General features: G+C 34.4%; 1 protein-coding gene across 10 annotated transcripts in view; it reads right to left on the bottom strand.

Moving 5' to 3' along the window:
* Positions 1-1336: 1336 nt before the first annotated feature.
* Positions 1337-26088, bottom strand: part of USP45 (ubiquitin specific peptidase 45) — a 58929-nt gene continuing 34177 nt past the window's right edge. For 4 of the 10 annotated variants that reach the window (XM_086317585.1, XM_086317586.1, XM_086317588.1 and 1 more), the window contains 9 exons: positions 21876-21957; positions 19849-19940; positions 18009-18065; positions 17537-17680; positions 15567-16239; positions 13686-13783; positions 10397-10483; positions 6415-6568; positions 1337-5575 (listed from right to left, as the gene is read on the bottom strand). In XM_086317585.1, coding sequence (XP_086173711.1) covers positions 5445-5575; positions 6415-6568; positions 10397-10483; positions 13686-13783; positions 15567-16239; positions 17537-17680; positions 18009-18065; positions 19849-19940; positions 21876-21957 — 1518 coding nt within the window. In that variant the 3' untranslated portion in view covers positions 1337-5444. Of the gene's footprint in view, positions 5576-6414; positions 6569-10396; positions 10484-13685; positions 13784-14104; positions 14155-15566; positions 16240-17536; positions 17681-18008; positions 18066-19848; positions 19941-21875; positions 21958-26088 lie in introns of those variants that run through there. The other 6 variants (XR_015133065.1, XR_015133067.1, XR_015133066.1 and 3 more) reach the window with 3 other exon arrangements.

Below are 26088 nucleotides of genomic sequence, written 5' to 3'. Positions count from 1 at the left end.
CTTCCTTGCGATCAGACAGGGCTATGTGACTACTCCTTTCTGGTCACCGGGGTGTGCGAAACACATCTAAAGTGAAGAATTTAATTGCTGGTGCAAGAGCTTTGGTGTTCTCTTCCCCTGCCACAGTGAAGAGGCCTGGTGTTCAAATGACAGAGCCAGAACGCAGTGAGTGAGGATGATAGTCACCAGTTGGCAAACAGTTGCTTCTGCAGATTGTCCAGACTCTCAGACTCAGTGGACTTTGGATGAGGAAGAAATAAACTATTTTCCCCCCCTCAGTGCACCTGGATTTATTAAGTTAGAAATAAACTTTTATTGTGATATCATTGTTACTACAGCATAACCCAGCCTATTCTAATACATATGGGGATGCAGAAGTTTTAGATATTTCTGCTTGAGTACAACTTTAAAAATGTATGAAAATGGCTTCAGGGAATTCCCTGGTGGTGCCATGGTGAGGACTCCACACTTTCACTGCTGAGGATGTGGGTTCAATCCCTGGGGACTAAGATCCCACAAGCCGTGTGGCATAGCCAATGTTTAATTAATTAAACATCTCATATAAAAAATGGTTTTAAAATGGCTTCATGGGGTCCACGAACCTCAGAAATTACATTCAAAAATCTGGGGCATATATTTTTCTAATAAAATATAAACGTCAAATTTCCCTTCCTACCCTCTCTATTGCCATCAGCAGGAGTGAAGAAATGGCCCCAGAATTAAAACCTTCCACTTCCTCCAACACTCATTGCTTTTCTTTGGGACTATCAGAACTAATATCATCCATCTTTTATCCCTAGAACATCCTTCGTCCCATGGAACTCAATTCCCATATGGCTCTGTGGGTAACGCTGCTTGATTGTTCTCTGTATCATTTAACATTTGAAATTCTTTTCCTTAATTTTCACTCCTTAGAATGTCTATTTCCTCACTTTTTGAAGAGACTTCTATCTCCTGTGGTCAGTACTGTATCCCCAATGCCTACCATACAGCAGATATTCAATACTTATGAAGGATGGTCTATAACATTCAATATAATCTCAAAGAGCTTCGTGTCCTAAAAACAGTTAAATGAAAAAAGGTAGACAAAATATTTCCTAATGAATTATTCTGCCTAAATAACTCAAAACAGTTTGAGAAACACTTGAAAGGATGCAGACTTACACTTGTTACATACTGCAGTCAAAATGAAAGAGGCCCCTGAGATATTTTATTTTGAAATAATAAACTTCTGAAATATGAAGGATATTTTAAATATAGCTAAGTAAGCTGATACAGTGTTGATACACAAAATATTCTGTCAATAATGTGCATTGAAAAGACTCCAGAACCAGTCTTTAAACATAAATATGAATTTAATATTTATTTTGCATGTTTATATAGTAACATCAAAATAATGTTCCATAAGTTACATAGCTATTTTCCAAAAACACTGCAGAAAAAGATAAAATAGTAGGAATGATATATAATCATTATTACTCAAAATTAAAAATATAGTTATCTATCTTTTAAATAGATTTGAATTGATGCATTTCTACATGAAACAGAGTATTTTAAATATCTAAAAATAGTCTTTCTTAATGCAATAGATAATAAAGAATCACATTTATTGTACACATCTGGCTTAGCCTTATTTCTTCAGGTAACATGCAGACAAATTATGAGGATGAATTTAATAAAAGTAGGCAAGATACTATTTTATACCTCAAAAATAAGATGAAGTTGATACATTTCACAGCTTAATCCTCAGGAAATTTTATTCAGATGCCATATAAAATCATTGACTAAAGTCACACATGCGAACTAAGAGCTCTTAAATATATCATAGTAAAATAGCTTTGTTGGCATATTTACAGTAAGAAAACAGGTATCACCTACTCTTTGAACTGACGCCACTCTCCATGGCCATTCAAAACGGTGGCCTTTACATCAGTTTTAAAAACATTACATGACAAAATCTTAAATATAAACATACTTTGGTTATGTCAAAAATATTCACATAATTTATATATAGTCAAAAATTTATCATTTTAAATATGGAATAACAATGGAAAACCGAGGTTATATATACACTGTAAGCCAGTTTCTAAATAAAGCTAAACTCTCATTTCTTAAATTCATCTGGCCAAACACTATGGTAGTTGTTTTGAGGATCTGTAAACATTCTCACTGATTTGTACTATTTCCTGAGGTCATCTGGAAGCTACTGTTACTAAATTAGCTTCACAATTTAATACCCCTGCAAATGTGCTTTGAAAATATTCAAAATAAAAGCAAAAATTTAAATGTAGATCCATGTGTAACTTAACATACTTTCTCTATTACAAAAGCTATTTTTAGTCAATTCTTAGATCTCAAAATTAAATTTATTCTATTACTAGCAGACCTGAAGAAATAAAGCATTCATAAACTTCAGGCCATTAAAAAAAATTTCAGAATTAACTCATTTAACACTGTGGAAATGAAAATAAAAGTATCTCATTACCTCTAGAATAATGTCTAAAATTTACACAGGCCTCATTTTAAAACATGTTAAAATAGTGCCAGTCCAGTGCCTGACTCCTGGATGATGTTAAATAAAATATATACTTAATGAATAAACATGAAGTTAAGCATAAAAACTACTGTAGTACTTGAGTACTGAGTTAATATTCTGAAGCTACAATGTATCACTCAATGAAAAGTCACTCTTAACTGGTATTCAGAATAAAGTTTAACAGATTTCCTAATTAACAAATATAGCCCTAGTTCATGTCCTAGCATGCTATCAATGAAAAAAGGAACTAGGCATTTTCCTTGATGCTTGTCCTCAGGGATTATTCACCATCTCTACTTAACTGTGTAATGGGTAAGCTAAGAGGAAACAGAAAAGAATGCTCATGTCTTCCCCTTCTTTCTTCTTTTCTTTCCTTTCCCTGTTTCTTTCCTTCTCTTTTTCATCTATCCATCTACCTATCAATGAAATAAGAAGCAGGTGACATCCAGTGAAATCTGCATGCCTCTTAATGGTATCTTTTCTAGAAGAAAAATGAGGCAACTTAACATTTACATTTGGGCGAGTGACAATTACATCTTGGTAACTGTCATGACCTAGATGGCTGACTTGAATAAAGAGATTTAACTAATAGTTTTCCAAAAAATTTCACTGCTCTGGTGCTGAACTCTTCAATGTTAATGGATTAAAGTTAAAGAGAAAATCTTTAAACACTGTTTACCTTTTACAGGATACAACCTGAGTTTACAGGTTAACTTATATAAAGATATATTTTTCCATCATTTCACTGTTAAAAATCAAGGAAATCACAACTACTGAAATTTTGACAGCTTAAAAATAGAATTTATGAAAAAAAAATAGAGTTTATGCAATAACTTTTTAAAGCTCTGAATTTCATATATTACTGTCTTTAACACTCATCACAATTCCATTCATCCATATAGCAAAAGGCAGCACTAATAACCTTGATAATATTATATACACTTAAATATTAAGAAGGGTCAGAATCTTGGGTAAATATTTCCACACATTATCTATAGCCACTTCCTTAACAAGAGGATAATGAACTAGGACCAGGCACTTATCCAGCACCTGCCTGTACTATCATTTGTGAGCACTAATGATGAGGATGCTTGAACCATGCAGTTATGTTTTGATTTAATAATGTAACACCAAAGTAGTCATTTTTTAAACATTTAAGCCTAAGGAATAGTAACATTTTCATGGCAAGTTTTGACAGCTTAATAATTTGTTTTCTAGGAGTAAGGGGAAAATACCATCATTTTGATATTAATTATTTTAAAAGAAAATCAGAAATGCCAACTTAACGGTCCATTAAAATAAAAACAAAACCTAGCTGAACTTACTAATGATGCTTACTAAAGACAAAAAGTGATCTCAAAACCCCAAAATCATATTTATTGCTCTACAGAACTAGAAAATGCATTATATTTTCCTGTTAAGTATAAGAATATAATTCTCTATCATTTACAAATATGATTTGGTAATTTACATTTCAAAAGTATCCTATGGTTCCATATGAATTAACAACTTCTATTTACCAATTCTGCATGTAACATTTATCTATAAATACATTTTGATCTTGGTTAATCACCTGTAAATTATTCTCAACTCCATCATGAATAGGCTGAAAATAGTATGTTGATAAAATATTTTAGTATTTTTCTAGTTCTCAAAACCTCAAAGCAATAAGCTAATCAATGTTATTTGTAAATCCATATTACTGAAGTTACAGTGGTACTTTTTTATATAGTTGAGTCATATAAAAAATGATAAAGTCACTATGCCAATTGTGTAAGTATATGTTCCAAAAAGGGCTTCTTTCCCTGATAGCTCAGCTGGTAAAGAATCCCTTGCAATGCAGGAGATCCTGGTTCAATTCCTGGGTCAGGGAGATCCCCTGGATAAGGGTTAGGCTACCCACTCTGGTATTCTTGGGCTTCCCTGGTGGCTCAGACAGTAAAGAAATCCACCTACAATGCGAGAGACCTGGGTTCGATCCCTGGGTTGGGAAGATCTCTGAAGAAGGGCATGGCAACCCACTCTAGTATTCTTGCCTGGAGAATACCTATGGACTGAGGGGCCTGGCAGGCTACAGTTCACGGGGTTCACAAAGAGCTGGACTCAACTGAGTGACTAAGCACAGCACAGCACATGTTATAGCAATGTTTCCCACACAGCCAGGTAATACACCACTGGATAACCCTGAGATGATTTTAAGTGGAGTGCTACATGAGTGAACAGTCTTTCTTTAATAGTTATACATTTATTTTAATACTGATTAGAAAAAATATAACTAGCACATAAAATGTGGAATAGATCAAAATAACACTATGGTTTAAAAAGGCTAAAAAATAAGGTTAAGAATAATAAACAATGGCATAGGAGAAATATACACACACACATGAAAACAGTAAAGTGGTATGTAACTCACATTTGGGAAACACTGTCTAAGGAATGATTTGACTTAGCCAGCATCATTTCTGAATGCCTGCAATAAGTCACATTATAAGTGAGTTAACTATTGTGAATTCTCTTATTTTTTCCCAGGACAAATAAGTTTTTAAAAACATGTGTTTATGTTTATTTTAAGGATATAAGTTTGAAAGCATTTAGTTTTGTTTTACTTTGTTTCCCTTTGGGCTGCATCCCACAAGGTATGCAGAATTTTAAGTTCCTTTACCCAGGGACCCAACCCTGCAGTGGAAGCTGAGTCTTAACCACTGAACCACTGGGGAAGTCCCTGAAAGCATTTAGTAAATTTACTTTAAAAGGATTCGCCAAAATGGTAACAATGTTCAGGAACATTTGAGGGACATGCTATTCCTACAGAAAAGACTACAAAGGCACATTGCATATTGTGGTTAACACTGCAGCATGTAAATAAAAGTGACCTCTATAATCATTATCACTACTAATTAACAAATAATTATAATATTCTTTCATAAAAAAGAAGGTACGCTTGTGCACTAAGCGCTCTTGATTCTGGAACCACCTGCACATAAGTGTCACTAACATGGACCCACTGGCTTGCTGATTCACTATCAGGTTCTTTCAAACCTAACAAAACAAAAAGAATATAATTTTACAATAAGTATGTTCTGACTTTACACTAAAGTTATCATTAACTACACGTATCTAATGTTAGACTTTATTGCATAAGGCTGTTTGGGGTTAAACATCTTCCAAAATGAACTCTTTCAAAGCATTAATATTAAGAGCATTTAAATATCTAGTAGAATACTAGATAGCCTTATTTAAGGAAAAGTGCATTTACACTAAAAGAGAAGGAAAGAAATACATAGACGACTGAAGCAAATTTTTAACTCCAGCTCTATTCTGAAGACCTGGTATATCTTCAAAAACTACTGATACTGTTAAATAAAATGCTATTCCACTGCAATACACGATGACTTAATACCTTGAAAAACTGGGTGCCACTTCACATGAAGGGTACAGTTTTATGATATTTAAGATTATCTAGGTACTCTTTCGGAGAAGGCAATGGCACCCCATTCCAGTACTCTTGCCTGGAAAATCCCATGGATGGAGGAGCCTGGTAGGCTGCAGTCCATGGGGTCGCTAGAGTCAGACATGACTGAGCGACTTCACTTTCACTTTTCACTTTCGTGCATTGGAGAAGGAAATGGCAACCCACTCCAGTGTTCTTGCCTGGAGAATCCCAGGGACGGGGGAGCCTGGTGGGCTGCCGTCTATGGGGTCGCAAAGAGTCGGACACGACTGAAGCGACTTAGCAGCAGCAGCAACAGGTACTCTTTAAGGTATTTCTCACTTAACAAAGTGAATCCACACGAAGTACCCATTAAAAAACTTACTTCTTCCAGAAAAAGAATAAATTCATTTGTTTCTAAGAATAAAATAAACTTAGGGTGGCATACCAGGTACATTTTTCTTTCCAGTGATGTATTCCAGTAATTTCCTGGAGGGTGTTCTCACTTTCACGTAAGCGGTGTAGTGACCTCCTTTCATTGAGCCACTATGTTCCACTACGCCATAGAGACCATAGAGAACTTTACCTCCCACACTTACATTCTTTTAGACAAAGAAAAAAAAAAGTCAATTAGTAATATTTAGTGAAATCTTATTATACAGAAAATTAAATTAAATGCACATCCTACTTAAAATAAGGGCAATTAACACTACACTGGGGTACCTGCCCACCTGTACTAGACTAGCAAAATGCAAAAACTTGACCTTTTCTGTTGCCTAGCCTGTCAGGAAAAAGAGTGCTCACATATGGGAATGCAAAAGGGTAGCTCTATTCAGAAAAATTTCATGTTATTTAGCTAAGCTATACGTGCATTACTCTTGGGTTTATCAATCCCTTTTCTAGGACTATTTCTCATAGGTACCATGAGCAATATGTAAAAATACATGCACCAGACAAGTGATTGAAGGATTATTTGTAATACCAAAAAACCGTAGACTCAAAAGTGCACATAAACTGGGGACGGCTTGAATAAGCTATAATGCATCCATAGAATACAGTATTATGCTGCTTGAAAAATGGAGTGCAGATTATCTCTAAACACTGCTATGAAATATTCTCCAGGATACAATGTTAATACGGTAGAAAAAAAGGATACATCTTATAAGCTATGATTATTAAAGAGGTGAGATATTATATATATATATAAAATAGATATGTATTTATTTGTTTATATTTTTAAAAATTACACATGTACCCCAATGTTCATCGCAGCACTGTTTATAATAGCCAGGACATGGAAGCAACCTAGATGTCCATCAGCAGATGAATGGATAAGAAAGCTGTGGTAAATATACACAATGGAGTATTACTCAGCCATTAAAAAGACTACATTTGAATCAGTTCTAATGAGGTGGATGAAACTGGAGCCTATTATACAGAGTGAAGTAAGCCAGAAAGAAAAACACCAATACAGTATACTAACGCATATATATAGAATTTAGAAAGATGGTAATGATAACCCTGTATGCGAGACAGCAAAAGAGACACAGATGTATAGAACAGTCTATACTGTTCTAACATTGTATGTTAGAACATACAATGTCTATACTGTTCTAACATTGTATTAACAGATGTATAGACTGTATAGAACAGTCTATACTGTTCTATACATCTGAGAGGGAGAGGGTGGGATGATTAGGGAGAATGGCATTGAAACATGTATAATATCATATATGAAATGAATTGCCAGTCCAGGTTCGATGCATGATACTGGATGCTTGGGGCTGGTACACTGGGATGACCCAGAGGGATGGTACGGGGAGGGACGAGGGAAGGCGGTTCAGGACGGGGAACACGTATATACCTGTGGTGGATTCATGTTGATGTATGGCAAAACCAATACAATATTGTAAAGTAATTAGCCTCCAATTAAATAAATTTATATTAAAAAAAAGAAATAAAAACAAAGGGGGAAAATTATAGATGAATAAATAATAATTTGAAAAAATGGTTATCTCTAAAGGAAGGAAACAGGTAGAACAGACATGGAGAAAACCTACACTTGTTTGAATTTACCTTGATTTATACATTTGACTTTAAAACTACATAAATACTTTATGTAATTATTAAACAACAACAACAAAATTTAAGTAACAATCCCTAAAAATGAAAATTTAAAACAAGCAAATGAACATCCAGTTGGTGGCATAATCATTCTGTGAGCAACCACAGGGGTCATATCAAAAGAACCGAGGAGCCAACCTGAAGAGGCTCTCAGTGGCTAACAATGGACCCACTAGACATATTAGACTATGAATTAAAAGAAGAGTGTAGTAAATTCAAACATATTTAGTGTGTTAAAATCCATGAAATCATAATGATAAATTTACTGATCACAGTTTGAGAATGGTAGTAAATTCATTATTCTGAAAACTGGCTTAAAAGGGGGATGGGGAAAGAACTGAGCATTTATCCTGCCTTTTCTAAAAGAACTATAATGTAAAATACCTAAAGAGATGAAAGGAATTTCTCTTTATATAGAAGTATTCCAGTAAATAAATGAAGAAAGAATAACAGGATACCACCATTCTGTAACTGTTAATGAACTCATTGAGCAACACTGGTTGCTAACATCACGGAAAAGAAACTCGCATTATGTGCCACCTGATGAAACAACAGAACACTCCCTATGAAACAGCCTTATCAGGGGTTGGGATGGGAGTGGGGGGGTGGGGTGAGGATCTATTCAAGCTTCTCTTGATCCAACTACCTATTTGTAGGAAATCAAGAGGATAAAGGAATAATCATCAAAATCTAAACTCTGTGAAACTACCAGAAAGATGATCCAGTTTCTTCAACAAATAAATTCCAAGAAGCAGAGATGGGAGAGGGAAACTATGTATTAAGAGAGATATTTTTCAATCATGACATGTAGTCCTTACTTGGATATTAATTCATTTAAAAAATTTATTAGACAATTGGAAATATGTATGCTAGAGGATAGAAAGTGGAAGTGAAGTCCCTCAAGTCATGTCTGACTCTTTGCGACCCCATGGACTGTAGCCTGCCAGGCTCCTCTGTCCATGGGATTTTCCAGGCAAGAATACTGGAATGGATTGCCATTTCGTTTTCCAGGGGATCTTCCCAACCCAGGGATTGAACCCAGGTCTCCCGTACTGCAGGCAGACTCGACCATCTGAGCCACTAGGGAAGCCCAAAAGATTTAAAAAGTAATGCTAATTCTTTTAGCATGAAAGTGGTATTGTGGTTATGTTTAAAAGGGCGGGGGGGGGGGGGTAATTCTTATCTTTTAGAGACACATAGAGGAAAAGATTTATGAATGAAAGGATACCTAATACTTGCTTCAAAATAATGTAAGAAAAAAAATTAATATAGAAGGAAGAGGTAGATGAGTATGTGGACGGGGTGGGACTGGCCATATATGTAGGGTCTGGGGGCAAGAGGTTTATTTGTACTGTTCTCTTTGGTGTTTGTTGGAAATTCTCCATAATAGGTACTTTTAAAAAATATGTTTCTGTAAGTTTAATACACAGCTTGCTAGACATTTTGTTTGCCACATTATCAAATTCTATGAATATATCAAATTCTATGAAGACTGAATGTAAACATCTGGCAGAAAGTGCTGGTATTCCACAGTAGATGAACTGGATTCACTGAAAAACTGCATTTAAGATATTTTTGTCTTGACTGATCAATGTATTGAAATTATTAAGTTCAGTAAGTTTATGTACCACAAAACCTAGACTGCTAACCAGAAATGGCAAGCAGGACAATATGTGAGTTACCCCAGAACTGTGTGGTGTCCACATGGAAAGCAAAGTCATCAATTTCACCTACAGTTAGTTCTCACATATAAGCACAAGCAATTATAAACCAGCTTGCTTTCTATGCCTGATTATTAAAATATTAGTAATTTTAAGTTTGTGCTCAGCTGGCAAGTATACTAGTCTCAGTTACGTACGTGAAATGGCATGAAAGACAACGCACTAGTACACTGGTTTACAAAAGAGGAGATCAGATCAGATCAGTCGCTCACAAAAGAGGAGAAAACTCTCCAAATGCTAAAACTACTGCCAATTAAGCACATCATTCACAAGAAACAGGAGAGGGCACAAAATCTGCTTATTTCTCTCAGCAACTATCCGACTCTAGCAGCATTTACAAGCAGCTTTGATCATGAACATCATGCCTCACTTATGCTTTATGCATCTTTTCAACTTATTCTGTCTCCCAAAGGACAAAAGTCATTTTCTGTGTTAAATGCTGGATGGAAGAAGAAAGGGAGGAAGGGGACATGAGAGACAGAGGGTAGGAGGTAGGGAGAAAGACATGGTCTAATAAACAATACATAGGATATTCTAAAGCATATTATTTGCAAGACAATTAAATATCTTAATAATATACTATACCTTACAAGTAGCAGAACAGAATGGTGCTAAGTCAAGCATAAGTGGAAAATCTACATGTCTGTTTACTTTGCGAAGACTCAAACCAGCCTCAAAAAAAAAAAAAAAAATGTAACAAACTTAATTTATAGATCAATGGGTTTGTTAATTTTAATTAAAACCAAAAGAGAAATACAAAAGGTTCGTTTCTTCATAGCTATTAAAACATCAACAATCCAAAACTGATATATGACTAAGTTCTCAATTAGGTTTCATAAACTTATTGCAAAGATCATTCATTTACATGGGTATTTTTACCACAGACAATATGAAAATAATTACTTTCACTGTGCATTACAACACTGAAAAATAAACTCAATGTGATTGAAGCTAAGCTACTGACACATATGCTACCTAAAAATGTACTCAACTGAAGAGTCAGGAGTCTGGTGTTACAGGCCTGACTCAGTGACTGGTTAACAGTTAACTTGACTCTAGACAACCTTATCTAGATCAAGGCAGAAAATGGGTATAAATGGGTTAGATTAGGTCATTTTCAGTTCTAAAATTCAGTGATATTCATTCATTAAAAAGAAAAAAGCCTGAACACCCAAATCATTTTATCAATAAAAGTAAACATTACATATTATATAAATCAAAATGAATCTTCATGTTAAGAAACTCTACTTCTTTCTCTATTTTTAGTATCCAAAGGCAGGCCTTGAAAAACATATATTTACATTAAGTAATAATAAAAATTTATTGACAGACCATCAAATATATTGGATAGGAAACTCAAAAATAAAAATGGACTCTTTTTAGAATAAGAAGATACTTGAATCTGAGATGTTTGGGTAGACAAAATTAATATAGATGCAACCTTTCATGAAAAGCTTTCATGACTTACTTCAATGATTAGTCTTTTTATTTGCATACTAATCACATAACACTACAGATCGTTGCCTATTTCTTATCTTTCTTTAAAGAAAAAAAAACAACTTATTTTTTGACCGAAATATTGCCAGTGATTTGTATTTTCAAGTAATCTTTAGGAGTCTTAACCTGATATCAGACATGAAATTATGAAGTCATATCAGGAAAAATTAATCTGTATTCAATTTGTTTGCCTCCTTTTTTTCTTATCAGGTGACATCTACAAAGCAGCTGATACCAGCAACGTCTGAGATCATGTCAGGCTTCTGTGTCCTCCCCAAACAGTACTTTGCTGTTGAAAAATTACCCCTTAAGAGAAGAGACTTCTATCAGCACTGTTATAATCTTTGCCATTTTGGATAGGCTAAAAGAGGAATCTCACTGTCATTGTATTTTGTATTTGTTTTGCTAGAAAGAATGGAACTTCCTTTCACATTTTCTTTGAATTCTTTACTTCTATGAACTGTCAATTCATGTTCTTTACCCTTTTACTATTAGAGTCTTGATCTTTTTATTATTGATCTTTCAGTTCAGTTCAGTTGCTCAGTCGTTTCTGACTCCTTGTGACCCCATGAATCACAGCACGCCAGGCCTCCCTGTCCATCATCAACTCCCGGAGTTCACTCAAACTCATGTCCATCAAGTCTTTAAGGGCTCTTTATTTATTTTCAATATTAATCACTTGCTATATTTATGACAAAGAGCTCTATCTTGTTGAGATCTCTCAGGTACTGTGGATGTTTCTAATAGAACTCTAAAATTAGTATGGGGAAATAGGTTTTCAGGGACACAAGAAAGCCAGAAGCAGAGACACTGCTTAGAGATTCTGATCCCTTTATTTCAGTTCCAGGGAATGAGAATGTGGCTTTGCAGACATTACATCTAGCCTGAGATCAAGAAGGGGCCTAGACATCTATAAAAATTTCCCTGTAAGGGCATGAACTCCTTCTGTAGGTTATTCCTAAAAGGGATGCAAGTACCGAATATAAAATAACCGTGGTATATCATTCTCAAGTCCGGCATGACCCTAGCAAGTTCACACCAAGTCCCTGCAGATATACACCTTCCATTTAGCATTCTGATGTACTGTAATGAGACACAACACATCTGCTTCTGCTTTCCATGGCCATTTCCACAGAGTTTCTGTAATGTTGGCTATAGAAAATCAAGAACTTCATCTAATTTCTGTGGGTAGGGATGGAGATACAGAGAAAAATCTCTTCCAGGCCATCTGTGGCCCACCTGAAATGTTGCAGATATATCATCAAAGCTTTCCATCTCTTGAGATTTCTTTCAAAGGTTTTATATTTAGAAAATTGTTCACACAAGGATCAGGTTAGTAATTTTCCTGAAGTTTTGTTCTAGTCTTTCAATAATGTTTCATAGAATTAAAAAAATCTGTCTGAAAACAGTACTGATATCAACATATTTGGTCTAGAAGGAAGCTCTAAATTTTTATTTCAAACATCTTTCTTAAGTCCTTTAGAGAATAACCTAGCCTCCTTCCCAACTGATTTGAGATTCATCCTATATCATAACAACAGACTTTAAATTGTACTAAATTCACTGACAATTCTGACCATAGTATTTAATTACTAAAGTTTCTTCAGGAGAAACTTTAAAATCATTTTATCAAATTCAAAAAAAAAAAAAAAAGAGAGAGAGAGATAGGACATTAAAGTATAACCAACTGGAGAAAAACGTTTAAAAATAGGTTCTTTCCCATTAGAGTCCTAAAAAAGTGAGGCCTGCCTTGTAGCCCTTTTTGCAATTAGTCCCAGCCAATCACACTCAGCCCAAGCACTCTTCTCCATTGGGATAAAACCTCAGAAAGCTATGTGTACCTTGTTATTTCCCTGCTTCTAAGGGTTCCTTAAAAATTCTATTTTCCACTGACACAAACCTACACACACACTCTCTCTCTCTCACAGACACACACCACTGAGGTTCCTATCATACCAACTAAATGTTCAAATATTGTGAATTAGACAATCTTATTTAGAAAAGTCTTATAAGCTATCATGGCTGAAAAAGCAGTAAATCTCATGAGAAAATTTTTAAATTCAATAAATTACTGTCTAATCCTTGACAGTACAAGACTTGTGTGTGTATGCTTAGTTGCTCAGTTGTGTCCAGCTCTTTGCAACCCATCAACTGTAACCTGCCAGACTCCTCTGTCTATGGAATTTTCTAGGCAAGAATACTGGAGGGGGCTTCCATTTCCTCCTCCGGGGATCTTCTTGACCCAGGGATCAAACCCGTGTCTCTTGCATCTCCTGCATTAGCACTTACCACTGCACCACCTGGGAAGCCTTACAAGACTAAGGCTCCGCAAAACATATGATGAAAATATGTGTAGTGCTACTAAAGAGAATTTTACCTGATGAAATCTTTTAAGATGGAGAATCAGGATAGCTGGAACAGCAGAAATGAGCAATTGCTTCCTGGCATTAGTATAAACCCCCTCTGCTTTCTTTTCTGCATAAGATACAATAAATTTATTTATAAATTACATCTTATACATTATTGCCCATATAGTATAGTAAACATTTAAACAGAATCATTATACCACATTTTTGAAAATGTTAGAAAAGAAATTAGATTTCTGATTACTGGGAGCCTCAACTCAACCCTAAAACTCCAACAATATGAAAGGGATTTTTTTTTTTAAGGCATACAGTTATAAGGACAAAGAATAGGAGAGGTGACACGTGCAACACAACTCTGGAAGCTGGAAAGCTGATAGACCAGAAGTGACTTATGTTAATGCCTTCCAGTAAAACACCACCAGAAACATACCTGTAATTGAAAAAACTGGGTCATTACTCACTGCAGTGAAAGAAGATCACCTATCATGGGAACAATGGGATATTTTCATAAAAGGTTGTTACATATGTAAAATAGATAGCCAGTGGGAATTTGCTCTTTGATGCAGGGAACTCAACCTGGGGTTCTGTGACAATATAGAGGGGTGGGGCAGGGTAGGAGGTGGGAGGGAGGTTTAAGAGGGAAGGGACATATGTATATCTATGTCTGACTCATGTTGATGCATGGCAGAAACCAACACAACATTATAAAGCAATTATCTTCCAATTAAAAATAAATTAATAAAAAAATAAGAGGTTGTTAGAAATGACTTGTGATAGGATTTGAATATGGCCAATTGCATACTTGGATTAGTATAAGCTGGCATTTCTTCCTCTCCCATCTAGACATTAATTTTAATGTATTAATCATATTTTCATTCTGATGCTTTGACATCTGGGGCCTTGCTGACACTGGAAAGGGCCTTTTCCATAGCCTAATTCCTAGATAGTAAATAAATTAAGCGTGCCTTTCATATGTATTTCCAAAGCCCTTACCCAACCACCTCCTTTACTGGGCTCAGATACTCTAGGTCACTATTCACCTGCCCTACTCACACCAGAGCCAGGTACCAGACCTCTAGAGACAGCCCCTATACCTCAGATTATTCACTTCTAAACCTTTCTGCCCTCCTTCATTCATTCCTTCCCTCGGCAACCACAATAAACGCACTTGACTGCACTTTCCCCCTTGCTCCCCGTCTCCTGACCAACCCTGGTGCTTCCCTTGTGGCCCTTGGCGGCATGTCTTAGTGTGTCTCCTCCTCTTGGGAACTTCACTTAAGTAATAAACTACCTTTTCAGTGGCAATCATCTCATCTGTTAGGCTCATTATACCTGAATAATAAAACGTACATTTTAAAAGTCATTAAGAATCAGAATTTTTTCTTCATTTAATCAAGGCTAGAGGTACACCAAAAATTTCCTACTTGACAAGTCAACCTTTTCTACTTTTCTCTTGTCAACAAAACATAGTTAGTATATAGCTAGCTTTATAATATACAATTACTTAAAATCTTCAAATTTATATCTCATAATATGACTTTTGTGAAGGACATTAATCTCACTGGTGTTGCAATTAAGTTTTACAGAAATTATTTCTGGAAAGACTTCAGATAGCTAGTTCCCTGAAATAAGATTATGTGAATTTGCATTTTCAAGATGGATACTTCCTGTTCTTCAATTTATTTGGACAAAATTCTATTGAAAATTTCCCCTGCCCAGTCAGTGTCTTCAATGCTAAGGTACAGATATGAATAAGACAAGCCCTGACTCCAAGCAGCTAATGTATGGTGACAGGTTCTTAGGTTCCTCCATGTGGGATCTATTACCCACTAGTCACTGATTATCAGATAATCCATGAATACTTAAAAAAAAAAGTTAAGCTAAATACTTACCTGCAGAAGTGGTTTCCTTTTGGTACTTCTGTTTCTTCTCAGTACAGTTCTCACACAGAAGCTTGTTATTCCCCATTAGCAATTCCATAGATGTAAACTGATAGAGACAAGACTGAACTGAACATTCTTTAGAAGTGGTTATATAGCTCTGAGAAAGGGTCTGAAAAGCATTTTGGGGGCTCTGAGACACCATATGCTTGTCCTCTGAAAAACACAAATTATTTGAAACACTTAGTGGCTGATTTTCTCTGTCAAAATCCCTAGCTCGAATTATAGTGCTGCTCAAATGAAGTTCAGAAATAGCTTCCGCCACTCCCTCATCACCATGGTCGCCCTCCCTAGTGAGTGGTTCACTCTTGGACGGGTAGTGAGGGTGTCCATTTGTGTGCGTGTAGTATCCGCTTCTGGATCTCAACAACAAAGTCTGTTTCGGAGCACTCTCAGACTCCGAAGCCTCGCTGTCAGCATCAACGCTACTTTCAGAAAGGCTGTCTTCTTTCTCACTGCCATCGGTGGGGCTTTCAGTCAGAGTCAACTCAGTGTTCATGATGCTTGCAAACAATGAAGAGTCTCTATTCACCTCAAGGCTTTCATTTTCCTGGTCTATGACAGCAGCTTTATCTTCTCCAGATGATGATTTTCTTGTACATTTTCTGCCATGAATTAGCTGATTCTGTAAGTTGATAGTGTTTTCAGAGAAAAGAATCTGTGACCTTACTGAAAATAAATGCTAGTAAGTCTTACTTAAACATTTCACAATTATTAAAATAATATTTCTAGTACCCCTGAAATCCATTTACTAAATCTACCCAAACTACAATGAACAGTATGCTAACAAAAAGCTCTAATTTAAAAATAAATGTTTACACAAGGAACCAACTTAATGGTTACCTATTTATGGGTGGGGAACAGCACTTGTGTGGAACAGTGCTATGCTGGAGGCTTTTCAAGTGTAAACCTCTGCACAATTTATGTAGTTTTGTCCCTTAAAGGACTTTTGAACAGAGTAAGTTAAATCTGGTAATACATCAATTTGCCAAGTTAGTATAAATCATATCAGGTAAAAAAATTGTTTTTTTTTTTTTTTTAACAAGGTGCAAATTCAAATGGATGTCTTTAAATTAATCTGGCTTTATTTATCAATCACCATGGTCACCCTCCCTAGTGAGTCCCTGGGGAAACAGTGGATCAGATAATGGTCATCAATTACTGATAACATCACAGGAAAAGAAATATCAAACATAATATGTACCTCCTGATAGAAATACATACCGTCACTTGAAAAAGTTTTCTTGCAAAAAATTAAATAATCAAACTTAAACCTATTTAGGCCTTTAGTTCTAACTGCCTTAGAGAGGAAACAAAGGGAACAGAGGCATCTCTTAAGAACATGTAGATGAATTACTGCTTGCAAAACGAACTACCACAATATGCAAAATGAATTACTATTGATATAGGAAGGTGAGACTGCTGAAAAAAAAGATTTCATGTCTTCAACAAATAAATTGCAAAGAAAACAAAAGGTGGAATCTGTGGATTAAAAGACATTTAAGACACGTGGGAAGCTATAGATCTTTTTAAGATCCTAAATTCAAATATGCTTGAAAAAGCAAAAACAAATATTTTATGAGACAATTACAGAAATTAAAATTATGACTAGATGTTTGTCCTATTAAGTTTTAAATATTTTTAGGTACAATAATGATACAATGGTTATGTCTTTAAAAAGCATCTTTTAGAGAAATACATTTAGATATATGTTGGGATTTATTTCAGAATAATCTAGGATGAGGAGGAGGAAAATGTGAGACAGACAGATAAAACATGACCAGTTGTGAGATGACAACTATGACACTGAGGGTACCTGGGGGGTTATTATACCTTTTTCTCGATTTTTGTATACTTTAAAAAATTTTTCTTACTAAAATGTTTCAAAAAGCAGGATGTTTCACAAATGCATATAATCTTACCATATCTTTAGATGAAGAATGCTTCCTGATTGCTCTGGGTTGATGAGTATTTTCTACAGGAACAGTGCCACTGTATTGACCATTATCTGTCTCTTGTAAACGTCCATATTTACTTATTCTTCCCAAAAGTACAGGTTTTGAAACCTATATAGATAACATGTACATAATACAAAATTTCTTTAGGAAATGAATTCTGGATATCTACTTTTTAATATTTGTAACACTTGAAATATAATTTCCTAAATGATAATTCTCAAAATATAAAGCATAAGCGTTTAAATTCCTTGAGATTAGGAACTATATCGTCCTTCACTCATCCATATACAAACTCCAATATCAAATACACTGCACAAACTCAATTACTGTATATAAAGAGTAATGACTCTCAGATACTTGATAATATACTCAAAAATGCCTACGTTTTGAATTTATAAATGTCCTTCACAAAAAGACTTAAGGTTTTTCTCCTTACCCTTTCTTCTATTATAGGAAGTGAAATATCAATAAAAGGATCTTTCACCGTGGAGATCTTAAAAAGAAAACACATTGAAAACTTCAGTTAGAATTCTAATGTAGACAATGTAGTTTTGTAAACTCCTTAAAGAAATCAAACTTCCCAGGAAACTTAAAATCTTAAGTTAAAAAGCATTCTTGGAAGAAACAGTAATTTAATTGGGTATAGCAACACATTTGTTCAGTCGCTCAGTCGTATCCAACTCTGTGACCCCATGGCAACACATATGCGGTTAATCAAAATAAGATAATCCAAAGCTTAAGTAAACGCAACACAGTTGAATTTTATAATACTGTTAATATGACTAATGTGGAATATTTAAAGTAACTTTTAAAATAAACTGTGTTTAATAAAACTGATTAACTATATAAGCATATTTTTGGTGAAATTGGCGCCATAACATATGACATACGTTATGACATAACATAAATAAAATATGAAATGTTAAGAAAAAGCCATGAGAAAAGCTAGAGAACTTGACGGTGTTTTGAAGATTCTTCAGGATAATTCTATTTTAAAAGATACTCTATAGTTTGTGAAAAAAGAAATCAACTTCTATGTTGAATATATTAGAAACCTAAGTGGAGCTGACTATTGAACAATGTGGGGGTTAAGAATGCTGACCCCCATCCCACTGAATAGTCAAAAATTAGAGCATAACTTCACAGTTGGCGCTTTGTATCTGGGATTCTGTGTCTGCAGATTCAACCAAATGCAGAGATTGTGTAGGACTTTAGCAGTATTTACTGAAAAAATTTGTGTATAAGGGAGCCCTTGCAGTTCAAACCCATGCAGTTCAAACCCATGCTGTTCAAGGGTCAATCGTAATATCATGATGACACATTCTGTGCTTCACTATGATAGGCTTGAAGGAGATACAATATATAATCCTGATTTTATAAGATTAGAGAGGAAAGATACTCTACAATCTGGGATAGGAAGACAGATATAAAGACTCTCTCTTTTATGATTAAAATCTGACAGAAATTTAAACCTATTATATGCCATACAGTTCCAGAAATATTCCTTACCAAGCAATTGAAAAACCTGTAAAAATTTATACAGTCCTTAAGAAGCTATTGTGCTTTCCTGGTGGCTCAGAGGTTAAAGCGTCTGCCCGCAATGCGGGAGACCTGGGTTCAATCCCTGGGCTGGAAAGATCCCCTGGAGAAGGAATGGCAACCCACTCCAGTATTCTTGCCTGGAGAATCCCAGGGACGGAGGAGCCTGGTAGGCTACAGTCCACGAGGTCGCAAAGAGTCGGACACGACTGAGCGACTTCACTTAAGAAGCTGTTACAGTACAGATGGCATTCAAAATGAAATTATCACTAAATTCAAAAATGAGTCAAGTCTTCTTTTTTAAAAAAAATTGAACAAGTAATATAAATATAAATTTTTAAAGAAGATCAGCCTAAATTATGTTATTGAATTATTTCTTTTGTGATTACAATTTAGGGCAATGCATAATGATATTAACGTAGTTACTCTCTTCACAGAAGTTTCTCTTTCATTTTCAATCCAAATGAGTAGCTAGCACATAGGATTATACTAAAATAGGCTAAATGAACTTCACAGGTGTGTCAAGAGGAAAATTTAGATAACATTTACTTAAAAAAATTATACATTATGTTTATTTTCTAACAGTGAAGGATATATTTTTTAAAGACTTTCAAAAACTACTACATAGTCATCTGTCACAAATAAAAATGACTGCTAATGATTACATGTGAAAGAAAACAATAAAAACAATATGACTATAATCTAGTCCATGTTGAAGAGAATTACAAAGTACCTACATTTGAACATTCTTCACACATGACCGTGCTAGTTAATTCACCAATAAAGATACGATCTATGAAGTTCATTTTCACACCTTCTCTTCCATATGCTGTAAAAATAATACTTTTAATGAAAAAAACATATCAACCATCAACCTAACAATGTAACAGGCTTTTTTCCTGTGGAATCAAAAGAAATCTGAATAATCTGGGACCATATTTAATAATATATTTTACTATATGATCTTATAATTTTCTTTACAATTCTATAGAGAAAATGTGACTATCAACTACTGTAGTCTCAAATAACAAACTGATTATTCTTAAACTTTAAGAAGTAAAATAAGTAGAGTAATCACCACTGTTCATACCACACTCAACTGCTCCCACTAAACCCTTTAAAAAGCCTCTGTGCCTAACCTAGAGGTAGACAGAGGGATGGAAAAAGAGATTACGATTTAGGGCTACAAATGCCAGGACCATAACTATGGACACAACAGGGCAGTAAAAGACAAGTAAACACTGCAAAGCATACGAACTGACATGGAAATTAATAACTTAGCTATATATTTAACTCCTGTTCCATAAAAATGTTAAAATCATTCTATTTCTATATGATATACTACATATTTATATATTTATAAGTAAAAGAAAATGATGCCTATGGTTTGATTCAAAATAATATGGAATTGGGGGAGAACAGATGAAACATGAATCAAGTGTAATTTAAGCATGATTATGGGCACACAGGCACATGGGCTTCACACTATTCTAATGGAAGTTTGAAATTTCTCACAGTAAACCACGGGGGAAAATATATTAAAAAATTTTTTTTCAAACCTACTCACTCCTCTTTCAAATTTCTCTTCCATCCTTTTTGGATCTCTATCCTCAAATTTCATGCAAACAATTGAAATCATTTTAAAACATTACTTGAAGCACTGAATGACAGAGCAGATTTTTATCTGGACATATCAAGAAATACCTTTTAATTACGATGGTAACTATTTAGAAGTTATGTTTAACTAAGATGTTTCATTAAGGAAAACTGTAGAAGGGATTGAAAGTAAGTAAGATTACAAAACTGAAAAGGAGTGAAAGAAAAAACGAACAGTTATTCTAAACATGCACTAGATGGCACTATCTCAAAACAAAACAGAGCATACTTGAGACCCTATTATTTTTTAAAATCTTGAACCTTCAACTGCACACAGTTTTGTTATATACAAGCTTAATGTATTTATATTTGTTTATATAGACACCCTTTATATATAATGCTATAAAAAACAGAATTAGAAAAGAGAATAAATAAAATAAATAATATTTTTAAACATTTTCTAAAAATGAGTTACTACCTCAAGGAAGAATATATTTATAGGACACAGTAAATTGTTAATAACATGGGATATAAACCTACATTTAAATACTGATCATTATAAATGATAATTTATGATAAATTATAAATTTATGATAAAATATAAATGATAAATTATAATCAGCTTTGATCAGTTAGTCAATCATTGTTTCTGCCTCATATTTTGGCTGATCAAGAGTCAACACTAGGAGTAGACATGTATGCTTGACGTAACAGTACCCTCTTAAATAATGATTTCCTTGTAGGAATCTCTGGAACACTGAAGCATTTTGTCTAGTTAAGACTAGACAATATCCATAAATCCACTATCTAATAAGCACACTTCAAATGAAAAATGACACAGTATGATAAAAGTGAACTTCCAAGTGAGGTTGCTACTTTCAACAACCTTTCAAATCTCCCACAGGATACTTCTCTTAAGTGCATCAGTCAAACTGTATATTTGATATTAGTTTTTTTTTTAATTCACATAGATTCTAATATTTTCTTTCTATGACCCATTAGACTGTCTTGCCACCACAGGAATAAGTAAACTCTTAGCAGCAGCAGCAGCATTACTTCAGAGAATTAGTTTACATAATGTTCAGTTCCTCTCCCACTTCCCCACTAAAAAGAAACTTACAATATTTTCTTCTAGAAAAAACTTTTAACAGTGAAACTGTCAACATACCTTTGACTTTTTTTCTAGTTTCATCATCAGCAGTTTTAGTAGTTGGGTTGTTGAATGCTTTTAGAATGCCAGCTTGTATTCGCTATAAAACAAAATAATAAGAATTTCTTAAGAATGTATACTAGAATGTATCCTTTCAAAGCATTATTCTGTGTTCCCGTGACTAGAATCTGGTTTCAGTGACAACTGACTCAAACTTCATCCTCTTAAAAGAGGATTTTCAAACAGCAACATACACTGGATCTCAGTTCCCTAGTCTGTAAATTAAAATGACTGAATTTTTAGAAAGTTAAATGTGTCCTTTAGTCCAGTTCTAAAACTCCATGCATGAATAATTTTGTGTTGCCAGATTCTCCCCCAAATAAGTCAAGGTTCCTACATACAGGTTCTCTTGTGTTTAAAGTATTTTTCACAGTCAACAAAAAGCAAGCAGCCTAGTCCCATTTTTTTTTTTTTTACAGGTTTAGAATAAGTTCTCCTTTTTTCTTCTATCCCCCATCTTTCCCCATCTCTTGCTTCCTCCCTCCCTCTCGCCAACTCTGTCCCTAAGATGATTTACTCCTTAACCAGGACAAAAAGTAACAAGTAGATCATATGAAATTTCTTATCTACGAAGAAAGTAGTAATACATAAGCAGCTATTAAACTGGTCACTATGACCTCCATATAGATATATATACACACACACATGTATCAGATCAGATCAGATCAGTCGCTCAGTCGTGTCCGACTCTTTGCGACCCCATGAATCGCAGCACGCCAGGCCTCCCTGTCCATCACCAACTCCTGGAGTTCGCCCAGACTCACGTCTATCGAGTCAGTGATGCCATCCAGCCATCTCATCCTCCGTTGTTCCCTTCTCCTCCTGCCCCCAATCCCTCCCAGCATCAGAGTCTTTTCCAATGAGTCAACTCTTCGCATGAGGTGGCCAAAGTACTGGAGTTTCAGCTTTAGCATCATTCCTTCCAAAGAAATCCCAGGGCTGATCTCCTTCAGAATGGACTGGTTGGATCTCCTTGCAGTCCAAAGGACTCTCAAGAGTCTTCTCCAACACCACAGTTCAAAAGCATCAATTCTTCGGTGCTCAGTCTTCTTCACAGTCCAACTCTCACATCCATACATGACCACAGGGAAAACCATAGCCTTGACTAGATGAACCTTTGCTGGCAAAGTAATGTCTCTGTTTTTGAATATGCTATCTAGGTTGGTCATAACTTTCCTTCCAAGGAGTAAGCGTCTTTTAATTTCATAGCTGCAGTCACCATCTGCAGTGATTTTGGAGCCCAGAAAAAGCCTGACACTGTTTCCACTGTTTCCCCATCTATTTCCCATAAACATATATGTATATATATATATATACACACATACACATGACTAAAGTCCAGAATATTGTCCACAACAAGAAGACAACTTCAGAACTTAATTGTTATTTTATTTGAATTTAGTTGTCAATGAAAATCATGTGTTCAAGTGCTCAGCAGCTCTTAGTAAATAAGTTTTATGGTTCTACACCTCTTACATATGGCTTAGAAAAGATCTAACCTCACGAAAAACTCTCAGAATAAAACTACATATATTCCAAAAATAAAGATTTATTTAAGCTAATAAATTATCATCTTTTACACTAATTGCAGCCCTCTTAGTGGATAAATTTAATCTTCTCTAATTCACATTTTAACAGTGGGGTGAGGGGAAAGGTAGTAAGCAAAGTCTTAATTACAGGTTTTCATATATGTGAAACCACTGTTTGACTTAGATTTCTTGATATGAAAATGATACATAAATCTTTTGTCAAAAAATTATCATGTCAAAGAGAAATTAAGCAGAATTGCAATCTTCTCAGAGAGTAAGAAAACTCTATATGTCAGAATCCAAGATACTTTTCACTCTTCAGAACAGCTTTATATATGTAAATCGATTGAAAAGAATTAAAAACAAATTAAGCAGCTAACTTATACATTTAGAAAAGGACATTAAACTGAACACAAGTATAAGGAAAGAGTTAAGAGGATAGAAGTAGAAATTGAAGAGAATAAATAAATGAATCAAAAGCTGATTTTCTGGGCAGCAGGGAATAAACCCACCAACTAACCTAAATCAAGACAAGCGTGAAAAAAAAAGATAAGCGTGAAAAGCATAACATCACATATAACAAAGATGGAGAATCACTACCTAAATGAAAGATATTGCAAATAATCATGAGAGACTACTTTGCTCAACTCTTAGGTAATTATATTTGAAATTTCAGGAAAAAGAAAACCAGATAATTTTTCAAAAAATTAGAAAATTTTCCAGCTTTCAAGGAAGGAAAAAAATATCATTAAAGTCACTGAATTACATAATCCCTACACAAACCTCCAGTACCTAATAATTTCACAGAAACAGTAAACCTATGTCCCAGGGCACAGAAAAAGGAAAGCTATCAAATTATCTTCATGAAGCATAATATTGGTACCAAAAGCTGACAAGAGTGTACACACAGATATAATATTACCTAAAAAAATTCTAAATAAAATATCAGTGACAGAATAGAGCTAGCTGCACAGTAAAAAAAAAAACCCACAAAGATTATAGTATGACCAAGAGGCCTTTATTCTAGTAGTACAGGGATATTAGGGAACTCTAATAACATTAATTAATATAAGTCATCATATACACTGAGAAAAAATAAGATAAAATCCCTCGATACCCCCATTCACTACTACTATTTAACACTGTAAAGTTTTACTGATGTATTTGACAAAAAATAAATCTCAGAGATATAAAAGAGAGAAAATTATTTGCAGATGACATGACTTTTTACTTCGAAAAGCCAGAGGAACTAAATGAGATAAAAAGCTACTATAATAATGAGAATTTAATAGGGAGTATATAAAGATAATGAAGTCAATCGCCTTCACACAAACAGAACTGTTAGAAGATATAGAAGAAAACAAACAATAATCGCAACTGAAAATATAAAATAACTAGGAATAAACTAAACAAATGTGTAACATCTAAAAAAGGAACACTACTGAAAGAGACAAAAGAAAATTTGATCAAATGGAAATACACAGCACGTTCTTGGATAAGTCCTATCATTATGAACATTTCAATTCACCTTCCACCCAATTTATTTATTTAACATAATTCCAGTGAGAATGGCAATAGTATATAGATTTTAGAGTTTTCTTTTTCTCTTTTTAATGTGAGAGGTTGAAGGGAGAGGTAGGTTCTACCCAGGTATGGAAAAAATAAATAAGAATAGCAATGAAAACCTGGGGGCAGAGAGAAAAGTGTAGTAAGAGATGATTGACTAAATGCATTAAAATCTTCATAACTGAAAGGTTAAATCTAGTACTTAAACATATAAGCAAACACAACCAAGGGCAAGTTGAGAAAAAACCCAAATAATATGAAAAGTTAGTATAATTAGAGTGCTACCAATTTAGTGGGGAAAACATACTATATAGTTTGGGTAACTATAGGATAGCCAAATGGGAAAAATGAAAATATCATGGAACAGGGTAAATTTCAATAGATCAAGCTTTAGATAAAAGTCAATCATAAAAGTACCAGAAGAAAACATGGGGAAATTCTTTTATAACCTTGAAGTAAATTTAAAAATTTGCCTTTTCAACCAAGACTCAATATCCAGAAGCCATATAAAAATAAAAAAAAAATTTAAGATTTTTAAATTCAAAAACAAAAAAATGTTTAGCATTACATTACATTTAAAAAAAAAAGCTATTGTCACATTATAGGCAAAATCACATCACAAATGATAAACTTGGTAACATATTTCCTCTCTAGTACACAAAAAGCTTTTAGAAATCAGCAAAAGATCAAAACCCAGTAGAAAAATGGGCAAAAAAATAAGAACAAATGAAAAGATACTGGGCTTTATTCAAAAAGAGAAAAACATACACTAAAATTACTCTGAGATACCATTTGCTACCTATCAGATTGACAAAAATTTTAAAGTTTGGTATAACAGTCTTTTGGTGAGGTTATGGAAAAACCCTCTCCATATATGTTATGTTGCTGACAGAGTGAAAACTGTATGCCTATGGAGGACAATTTGGTAACAGTTATCAAAATTCCAAATGCGTGCATCATTTGACCCAGAAAGCTCACTTCTGTATTTATATAGATATTCTTACAGACATGTGAAATAACACACATACATTATTCATCAGAGCATTGTTCATAAAGGCAAAAACACTGGAAACCAC

This window comes from Bos grunniens, chromosome 9 (genome assembly GCF_055505025.1).
Source record: "Bos grunniens cultivar Pamir isolate PY7600 chromosome 9, Bosgru_T2T1.0, whole genome shotgun sequence".
In the NCBI taxonomy this organism is placed as follows: Eukaryota; Metazoa; Chordata; class Mammalia; order Artiodactyla; family Bovidae; genus Bos; species Bos grunniens.
Note: the sequence above shows the minus strand (reverse complement) of the source record. Positions and strands in the feature narration are given on the sequence as shown.